The sequence below is a fragment of the Salmo salar genome, unplaced genomic scaffold (genome assembly GCF_905237065.1).
Source record: "Salmo salar unplaced genomic scaffold, Ssal_v3.1, whole genome shotgun sequence".
NCBI lineage: Eukaryota > Metazoa > Chordata > Actinopteri > Salmoniformes > Salmonidae > Salmo > Salmo salar.
Window position 1 is genome coordinate 125,731 of NW_025548109.1, and position 11,108 is coordinate 136,838.

The window sequence follows — 11,108 nt, forward strand, 5'->3', positions numbered from 1 at the left end:
GAGGTTTTAAAGTAGACACTCAGACTGTAGCTGGTCAACTAGCCTTTATGTTTTTAACTACTGTGATAAGGGATTTCACTGAGCCCTGAATCTGGGTTGACATACAAAATGTACTTCTAATGTGCACCATTTTTTTAGGGACAGAATTGGCACAATGATTAAGGCCATGTGACTTGTAGTTCTATAGATCATCAGAATCCTAGTTAGTTCTCTGACACTTGGCATGTACAGTAAGGGAGAGACCTCTACTCTGCTCTGCTCTGCTCTGCTCTGCTCTACTCTACTCTGCTCTACTCTGCTCTACTCTACTCTACTCTACTCTGCTCTGCTCTGCTCTAGTTGCACAATACTAATAGTCAACCACAACCTACATGTATGAATATTAGGGGAAATATAGAGCAGTTTGTTTCATGTCCCAAGTGTAATATAACTGTGAGTTGTTTCTTTTCTGAGGAGCAGAAGTTTAGAAGCAATCCTTGATAGCAGTTATGTCCTACTGTGTTGGTCTCATTGAGAGTTAACACAAGACATAAGCCGGTGTCTCTCTTTCTACTTTCTCAGTGTGTTTAGTTATTTTTCCAATCCCACAAGGTGTGTGTGTGTGTGTGTGTGTGTGTGTGTGTGTGTGTGTGTGTGTGTGTGTGTGTGTGTGTGTGTGTGTGTGTGTGTGTGTGTGTGTGTGTGTGTGTGTGCGTGTGCGTGTGTGTGTGTCCATGACAGGAAAGTAGTACCATGCTCTACCATGATTTAGAAGAGTTTAGACACTTTATTAATGAACTGTACCAGTGAGACTCCAGTGAATGAGAGGGCATAATACGGATGATCAGAGATGTACATATTATTTGACTGTATTTACAGAGTGAAAGTCAGTGTTTTCACATTATACACAAATTATTCTACAAATAAATCAACAGTTTGTAAATAACATAACATTAAATAAATTCAATCACCTTCCTATGGGTTTTACAGCTAAATATGCATAATAATGAAGACCTTCTCTGCTCTGCATAGAATTGATACATGTACTTTCATAATGGACAATTTGTGTTTTTTTTCTTCCTATAATACTGCTCTCACAATGCAGACGTATGCAGGCTGTAGATAGAAAAACAAGAACTAAAGTCTTTGGCAAATGTGGTAAAAATACATTCACTTGACAGTAAAACGATGTAAGATAATGTTTGATCACGTTTTTCCATTCTTCCAGCCAGGTTGGTGTTACCGCTGTGATTTCAAGACAAACCAGCTGGATAAGTCACATGATGTCTTACGACAAAACAAAAACAAACAAATACAGGAAGTTGAAACCTTGACGAAGAAAAAAAAATCTGCATATGATTAAGGCATTAACTGAAATCTTTGCCTTTGCTTTTAGTTGAAACTTTTGTTGACACATCATTATGTGATGATGGCCACATCATAATTAACTTACTATACTAACTATACTATGTCTGCGTGTCAAATGGAACCCTATTCCCTACGTAGTGCATTATTTCTGGTCAAAAGTAGTGCACTATAAAGGGAATAGGGTGCCATTCAGGATGCAAGAAATAACCATCATACTTGACTATTTTATGATTAAATTAGTTAGTCACAGAAAATAGTTAATTGATAAAATGTTATACTATATCTTAATGCCAAAGACTTAGGTTCAAACTTAAAATGTTAGCTAGCTAACTTGACGGGTTAAGTATGTGTGGATAGTAGCGTACTACATAAGGTAGAGACAAACTGGGGGAATTGCAGTAGTGTTACTGAAGCATCTCCAGACATAATGCTACTGGGAAGTCAATGAAACGGTCAACAGAAAGCAGCGACATCTGAAATGCCTTTCCAGACCAAAGGGTTATGATGAACTTATGGTTATATGTTTCTTCTTCCTTTGAACGGTTCTTCAAAAATAATAATATACTGTAAAACAAGACAAATAGGCATCCAGGTTCAAACGCCTGCATAATAGCGCTCCCAGTGTGTCAAACCTCCAGGTCAAAGTCTGCATAATAGCGCTCCCAGTGTGTCAAAACTCAAAAATAGTGCAAAATTAAAAACAAATACAAAATAGATTCTGCCTGATTATTTCTAGTATCCTGACAAATAAAAATGACAACAACAAAAAGTCAAGCATATTATCTGCAATTCATTAAGATGTCAATAACAATTATAAAAACAAAATAAAAAAATCTTTAAGAATATATTTACTAGGGTTTTTTTAAATCTTGTAAATTAGAAGACCACGGTATGTCACAATGTCCTTCTCATTTATCAATTCAGCGTTTTCTTTATTCTTTTCTTTTTTTCCCGTCTGATTGTGTATCACAGAGAACACCGCCTTATAATCTGCTCCTGGCATCATCATCAAAAAAAGCAACTGATTCATTTAATCATGCTGAACGTTTGGTTGGTTACAAAATGACTGTACGCTTGTTTGTAATAGAGGAGTAGAACCAAGCCGCGGTAGCCTTAGTCGCATTGACGCATGGATCTCATTGCACTGCCCTTTGAGTAGAATGTTCAGACCGATGCAGAAGGAAGGGAACAACAGCCTGCTACTATACTGTTCTGGACTCTCAGCTCAGGACGGGTTCCTCCGTCAGCCGACAGATCAGTCAAGTAAAGGAACGTTTTGATCCATGAAGGAGGAAAAACAAACGGAGGACCATTACAAAAAGGAAAAGATACAAATTCCTCCTTGTCATTTTCAAAACTTTTACTTTTCTTTTTTTACCTCAGTAACCTCAGTAGTATCACGTATATATAGTCTTTCAAAGTCTCTAGTGGTAATGTACAGTCACGCAGATCAGAACGAAGAATTTTACATTTTTCACTACTTTGAAGTTATCCAAATTCATGGTTGATGGGAAGTTGTCTGCATGGTATCCTGAACGATCAGGTATTTTTCTGTTGTGTGTAGTAGTGTGGTATCCAGGAGGACAGTTCTTCTTCTGTTGTGTGTAGTAGTGTGATATACAGGAAATGGAGCGGCCTGTTAGCTGTCTTAACGGTATCCCCTCATGCCCTCTGTTCACACCGGGGCAACATGGACGCTGCCGAAGCCATGGTTGTAGTCGTGGTGTAGGTGGTGGTGGTTGATTTGGTTTCCATGGTAACTAGTGGCGGTCATATGCCGTGGCAGCAGTAGGTGGTCCGGAACCTCTGGATGTGGCACTATAATAATAAGGGGAACCTGGAAGGTTAACAGAAGAAATGGACCGTTGGAAACAACATCCACCATAACCCACAAAACACTGTAATTATGTCTCCTGTTTTCTTCTCAATCACTGATATTCTAACGGCTGTATCCGCTAGCTGTCCTAAATTCATTATAACGGCCAAGTCTAATACAATAAAAAATGTTCCAATGCATTTAATTTTTTTGATCATTTAAGGGATATGTTAAAACAATAGAATAAGACTGTAGCGGTTGTGATATGCTCTAAGACTCCAGTCAGTCATACTCACTTAGTAACGCTGGGTTGCTGAATCGCCATGCCTCGTTGTAGGTTGTGTACTGTGGATGACTGTAAGGATTTCCTGTAAACTCACTCCCTGTAAAACAAACAAAACAATTAGCCTTTTGAAAGTCCCATTCCATTATCTTGTGAAACGCTTTCACTTGCTAGCCATTTCCCGTCATATATAACATACAGGGTCATTTAATAGGCATTTATGTGAGACTATTTAGTTCTTATTATTTCTCTCCATTTCATTTTAATGATGCAAGACTGAACGACCTGAAGAAAATCTGACAGTTGTGGTCTTCCACGTCACACCCACTGTCATAGTATCTACTGTCCTGTATCTCTTAACACCTGCTGTTATAGTATCTACTGTCCTGTACCTCTTAACACCTGCTGTTATAGTATCTACTGTCCTGTACCTCTTAATACCTGCTGTCATAGTATCTACTGTCCTGTACCTCTTAACACCTGCTGTTATAGTATCTACTGTCCTGTACCTCTTAACACCTGCTGTTATAGTATCTACTGTCCTGTATCTCTTAACACCTGCTGTCATAGTATCTACTGTCCTGAACCTCTTAACACCTGCTGTTATAGTATCTACTGTCCTGTATCTCTTAACACCTGCTGTTACAGTATCTACTGTCCTGTACCTCTTAACACCTGCTGTCATAGTATCTACTGTCCTGTACCTCTTAACACCTGCTGTCATAGTATCTACTGTCCTGTATCTCCACCTGCTGTCATAGTATCTACTGTCCTGTACCTCTTAACACCTGCTGTCATAGTATCTACTGTCCTGTATCTCTTAACACCTGCTGTCATAGTATCTACTGTCCTGTACCTCTTAACACCTGCTGTCATAGTATCTACTGTCCTGTATCTCTTAACACCTGCTGTCATAGTATCTACTGTCCTGTATCTCTTAACACCTGCTGTCATAGTATCTACTGTCCTGTATCTCTTAACACCTGCTGTCATAGTATCTACTGTCCTGTATCTCTTAACACCTGCTGTCATAGTATCTACTGTCCTGTACCTCTTAACACCTGCTGTCATAGTATCTACTGTCCTGTATCTCTTAACACCTGCTGTCATAGTATCTACTGTCCTGTACCTCTTAACACCTGCTGTCATAGTATCTACTGTTCTGTACCTCTTAACACCTGCTGTCATAGTATCTACTGTCCAGTACCTCTTAACACCTGCTGTCATAGTATCTACTGTCCTGTAGTACACCCTCTTAAGGACCTGCCTCTTATTTTCAGTTTTCGCCTAATATAACATACCCAAATCTAACTGCCTGTAGCTCAGGACCTGAAGCAAGGATATGCATATTCTTGGTACCATTTGAAAGAAAACACTTAGAAATTTGTGGAAATGTGAAACGAATGTAGGAGAATATAACACAATATATCTGGTAAAAGATAATACAAAGAAAAAAACAACCGTTCTTTTGTATTTTTTTGTACTATCATCTTTGAAATGCAAGAGAAAGGCTATAATGTATTATTCCAGCCCAGGTGCAATTTATATTTTGGCCACTAGATGGCAGCAGTGTATGTGCAAAGTTTTAGACTGATTCAATGAACCACTGCATTTCTGTTCAAAATTTTGTATCAAGACTACCCAAATGTGTCTAATTTATTTATTATTAATAACTTTTCATGTTAAAAATTGTGCACTCTCCTCAAACAATAGTGTTCTTTCACTGTAATAGCTACTGTAAATTGGACAGTGCAGCTAGATTAACACGAATTTAAGATTTCTGCCAATATCAGATATGTCTATGTCCTGGGAAATGTTCTTGTTACTTACAACCTCATGCTAATCTCATTAGCCTACGTTAGCTCAACTGTCCCGTGGACGGGACACTGATCCTGAAGAAGATGATATACTATATACTATGATACTATGACCTGCTGTCATAGTATCTACTGTCCTGTATTTGAAATAAACACTGATTTTAACACATTTGCTAGCATCCTCTCTGATGGTTGAAATGGCATTATAAACTCTTGTTATAGACTTCCTCCGAGGAAAGGAACCCCTTTTCTATAGATCTGAACACACAGGTATAGCTGTTTTGTGCCACAGGATTTCATTGCAGGCAGGAAGTAACTTAGACCATGCCAGTGAGCAATGCTGTTGGTCCAACACGTTTCTTTCTTTTATGAGACAATAAAAGGCTGAGATTTTAACAGTGTTTGGGGCCTGTCACTAAATCTTAGTGTCTGTGGGTCAGATAAATGAGGGGTTTAAAGGAGATCCACCAGCACCATGTTACTGCTGGTAGCTCGTGACTGATGAGAATGACTGAGTGATAAAAATATATTTGATAAGACGTGGTGACAAAAACACATTGTGTTCTCCATCTTCAACCAGATGAACTGACTGTCATAGAAATAATAGATAGCACCTTACATCACAGTGACTTTACACTGTGGAACTACTCATGTAATTACAGTGACTTTACACTGTGGAACTACTCATGTAATTACAGTGACTTTACACTGTGGAACTACTCATGTAATTACAGTGACTTTACACTGTGGAATTACTCATGTAATTACAGTGACTTTACACTGTGGAATTACTCATGTAATTACAGTATGAAGAGTTACAATGTACATCACAAACAAACATAAATACAATATTTTACCAACGTGACTGCCGGACATCAAAACCCCATGTGTATTAACCAGAAAAAGACCACATCTCTTTGTGTTTAATTCATATTCCACAGTAGCAGTTACACTGCCTTCACAAGGTATTCACACGCCCTGACTTTTTTTTCCACATTTTGTTGTGTTACAAAGAGTCATTCAAATGGTTTTAATTGTAATTTTTTTGTCAATGATCTACATATTGTAACATCAAAGTGGAAGAAAGATTCTAACATTTGTAAAAAAAAAAAAAATGTATGGCAATAAAACACTAATTTACATAAGTATTCACACACCTGAGTCAATACGTGTTAGAATCACCTTTGGCAGTGATTACAGCTGTGAGTCTTTCTGGGTAAGTCTCTAAGAGCTTTCCACACCTGGATTGTACAATATTTGCCCATTATTCTTTAAAAAATTCTTCAAGCTCTGTGAAGTTGGTTGTTTATTATTGCTGTAATTAATAACTGTACCATGATCAAAAGGATATTCAATGTCAACCAATAGGTGCCCTTTTTTGCGAGCCATTGGAGAAAAAACCTCCCTGGTCTTTGTGGTTGAGGGACCAGAGGGTACAGAAGTGGGGTAGTCATTTAAAAATCATGTTATACACTATTATTGGATACAGAGTCCATGCAATTTATTATGTGACTCGTTAAGCTCATTTTTACTCCTGAACTTATTTAGGATCTCCATAACAAAGGGGTTGAATACTTATTGACTCACGATATTTCAGCTTTTCATTTTTAATTCATTTGTAAACATTTAAACATAATTCCCCTTTGACATTATGAGGTACTGTGTGTATCAGTGACACTAAATCACAATTGAATCATTTTTAAATTCAGGCTGTAACACCTGAAAATGTGGAAAAAGTCAAGGAGTGTGACTACTTTCTGAAGGTGCTGTATGTGTTGTTGATACTCTATGCTGAAACTGAAATTAAAATCACCAGTGTGCATTGCATCCAGTGGACAAAACAGTGATCGTACGGATGGACGCAGGAGAGCGCGGGAGAGCGCGGGAGAGCGAGTCTGAATCCTGAAGCCATTTGAGCATGCTGTAATCGGTTAATGATCTTCTAACACAGCTGTGCACTCGATTGGATTTCCTTTCCACATGGGTTGATCAGCTCAAAGAAAAATGGTGGTGCGTGCTGCTGTGTTGGGTTGGGGTATACGAGCACAGGGAGGGGGAATACCAGGAAACAACCAGTGAATCAGTGCCGTAACCAGAATGCATCCTGTCCCATCCCGTCTTGCCCCAGTGTCTGGTTGGTGTGTTCTGGCAGTGAAACACTAGCCCTGGCCCAGCCGGACCCTCCTTAGAGAGATAGTGATTTAAATATTGACTGGCCTCCCATGCCGCTGTGTTGTGACCCTTCACTGTTTGTTGTGAACCTGAACTGCAGGTTAAGTAGAGGGGGAAAGGGAGGTGCTCTGACCACAGAGGAGGCCGAGTGGATGACTGGGAGGGAGACGGAGGAGAGGAGATCGCTAGCTGTTTATCGACGGCTCCTGGGAATGCCTCATGCACTGTATACACCACAGAGCGATAATGAGTTAAGATACTGGAGTGGAACTGAGAGGACATGTCTTTTAACCATGTCTCTGTCTGTCTCTGTCCTTTAACCATGTCTCTGTCTGTCTCTGTCCTTTAACCATGTCTCTGTCTGTCTCTGTCCTTTAACCATGTCTCTGTCTGTCTCTGTCCTTTAACCATGTCTCTGTCTGTCTCTGTCCTTTAACCATGTCTCTGTCTGTCTCTCAGTTATCCAGCAGGACTAGTTTCTTGATAGCCTACATGTAATTATGTGTGCTGTATGTCCACTCTACAGGTCATTGCTTTATTTGAGAGACAGTTAATACAATCTTCAAATGAAAACAACATATTAAACTAAAATGTAATATCTACACAAAGTAGACTCACCAGGAACCATTCCGGCCAGTGTTGAGGTGGGGTAGCTGCCTTGGCCGGTGGGGGGTACGTGAGGGGGATAACCCGGTAGGGTTGTGTTGGCCATGTCTCGACCTGGAGAGAGAGAGAACACACACACAATCAATAGATGGTCCTCCAAGACAAAATACTAAACCACCCCTTAGAAACAGGACCAAACCATACCTCTTAGATTTTAGAAACAGGACTAAAGCACCCCTCTCAGAGATTAGAAACAGGACTAAACCACCCCTCTCAGAGATTAGAAACAGGACTAAACCACCCCTTAGAAACAGGACCAAACCATACCTTTTAGATTTTAGAAACAGGACTAAACCACCCCTCTCAGAGATTAGAAACAGGACTAAACCACCCCTTAGAGACAGGACCAAACCATACCTCTTAGAGGTTAGAAACAGGACTAAACCACCCCTTAGAAACAGGACTAAACCATATCTCTTAGAGGTTAGAAACAGGACTAAACCACCCCTTAGAAACAGGACCAAACCATACCTCTTCGAGGTTAGAAACAGGACTAAACCACCCCTTTCAGAGGTTAGAAACAGGACTAAACCACCCCTTAGAAACAGGACCAAACCATACCTCTTGGAGGTTAGAAACAGGACTAAACCACCCCTCTCAGAGGTTAGAAACAGGACTAAACCACCCCTTAGAAACAGGACCAAACCATACCTCTTCGAGGTTAGAAACAGGACTAAACCACCCCTCTCAGAGGTTAGAAACAGGACTAAACCACCCCTTAGAAACAGGACCAAACCATACCTCTCCGAGGTTAGAAACAGGACTAAACCACCCCTTAGAAACAGGACCAAACCATACCTCTTCGAGGTTAGAAACAGGACTAAACCACCCCTCTCAGAGGTTAGAAACAGGACTAAAGCACCCCTTAGAAACAGGACCAAACCATACCTCTCAGAGGTTAGAAACAGGACTAAACCACCCCTCTCAGAGGTTAGAAACAGGACTAAACCACCCCTCTCAGAGGTTAGAAACAGGACTAAACCACCCCTCTCAGAGGTTAGAAACAGGACTAAACCACCCCTTAGAAACAGGACCAAACCATACCTCTTCGAGGTTAGAAACAGGACTAAACCACCCCTCTCAGAGGTTAGAAACAGGACTAAACCACCCCTTAGAAACAGGACCAAACCATACCGCTTAGAGGTTAGAAATAGGACTAAACCACTCTTCTCAGAGATTAGAAACACGACTAAACCACCCCTTAGAAACAGGACCAAACCATACCTCTTAGAGGTTAGAAACAGGACTAAACCACCCCTTAGAAACAGGACTAAACCATACCTCTTAGCGGTTAGAAACAGGACTAAACCACCCCTTTATGGAGGTTAGAAACGGGACCATGTTTGTGTTCCAAATGGCAGCCTATTCCCTACATAGTGAACTACTTTTTACCAGGGCCCATTGGGCATATAGGGTCCATAGGGCTCTGGTCAAAAGTAGTGCACTATGTAGGGAATAGGCTGCCATTTGGGATGCACTACATCTAATCACACGATCTCCCTTGAACTGAAAAGAGTCATTGTAAATCACTGTAAAACCATGAAACATGTGACATGTTTATAACCTAAATGTCTGTGTATGAAACTTAAACATTAGGTGTTTAGATTAGCCATGAAGAGTTCCCATCTTAAACACAAGTGTTAAGAACGCAATATTAAACATGATAGTCAGCATTTTCCAGTCAGTTTCCAACCAGGCGAACACCTATATCTCCTAGGTGTTCAGATTTTAAGCACTTTTCCATTGTTCTGTTCAGAGTGCATTTTGTCATTAGAAATTGATGTGACTTTCCATGTCTTTAATTCTGATCAGTGTTAGGAATGAATGTCTGTCACCTTACCTACATTTCAGAACAACTGAACAGGACATTTCAGTCAAGAAATACTTTCAATCACATGGTGTTGTTGTTACTCAACTATGTTGAGTTCATTTTCACTAACTCTCTTAGAGTTAACTCTCTCAGCGGGGGGCTCATTATCATATTTCCCAGCATGCTTTGTTGATCTTTAGAATAGTTTGCTTTAATATCTGTTTTTCCTCATGCACATTGATTGAATAAATGATCTTATACTTATAAAAAGATAAATAACTCAAAATGTTCTAAACTAATCCAATCTGTAAGGGGTTGGATTTATTCCACCCGTTATTGAGATGGTTGTTCCAGTTTAGATGGTTTAGGTCAGGGGTCATCAATTAGAATCAGCTGACGGACCAGGTTTTTTTTTTAGCGGATGGTCAGGGGTCCGGAACAAAATTACAAGTAATTTGTAGACTGCAAATTGACTGCAAGAAGCCCTAACAGACTTAATATTTGACTAAAATGTAATAATTTAAAACCTTGCTTACCATCGTATATGATCACATATACTGTATATGTCTATTATGAGTAGGAATCCTTTGGAACAGATAACCAAAATAAAATAAAATACTGAAATCCCCAGTTGGGGAGCCCTGGTTTAGGTAGTCTTGTTTGTTAAGTCCTTCACCATAGCAGCCATTCTGAGTGCTGGTTGTGGATGATAAAATATTCTAATTGTTGGATATCCTCCCTCTGGCTGGATTCTGATAGGAATTACTCATCACTTCACAAACCAGCATATTGTGACTTGCAGGTCTGATGTTGCCCATGAGCCAGGATTTTCAAACCACAATGTCGAGGATAACTAGGCCATAACTAGAGACCGTATGACATATATAATATGAGGTCATTAAGGGTTTATTTTTAATTGAAACACATTCACGTAGTCAGTCATCTGGTGAAGGCTTCAGTAGTAGAAGTTATTGAAGGAAACAATCATATCTCTGTCACATATCTCTGTCACAAACACAGTGATTGGTGGTTATCTCTCACATTCATTTGAAAGGCACGCTGGGAAATGTGCAAATATGGCTTCACACCCTACAGTGTTGAAACAACACCCCCAGTGTTTAGTGTATAACACCTAATGACTTGTACTGAATAAACGTCTTCATGTGTTTAAAAACTATTACAGCGGATAAACATGCA

General features: G+C 39.7%; 1 protein-coding gene across 2 annotated transcripts; it reads right to left on the reverse strand.

The window, feature by feature from the left end:
* Nucleotides 1-746: 746 nt before the first annotated feature.
* Nucleotides 747-8,184, reverse strand: LOC106594719 (paired box protein Pax-2a). Of its 2 annotated transcripts, none has more exons than XR_006763346.1 (3): nt 8,054-8,184; nt 3,460-3,546; nt 747-3,184 (listed from the first exon to the last, which is right to left on the reverse strand). XR_006763346.1 is itself a non-coding variant. In XM_045711932.1 (3 exons), the coding sequence occupies exons 1-3, from the start codon at nt 8,145-8,147 to the stop codon at nt 3,023-3,025; spliced, it is 324 nt and encodes a 107-aa protein (XP_045567888.1). In that variant the 5' UTR covers nt 8,148-8,184; the 3' UTR covers nt 747-3,022. The 2 variants fall into 2 exon arrangements, 1 of the variants encoding a protein (XP_045567888.1); XM_045711932.1 differs by having other exon boundaries at nt 747-3,165.
* Nucleotides 8,185-11,108: the final 2,924 nt, after the last annotated feature.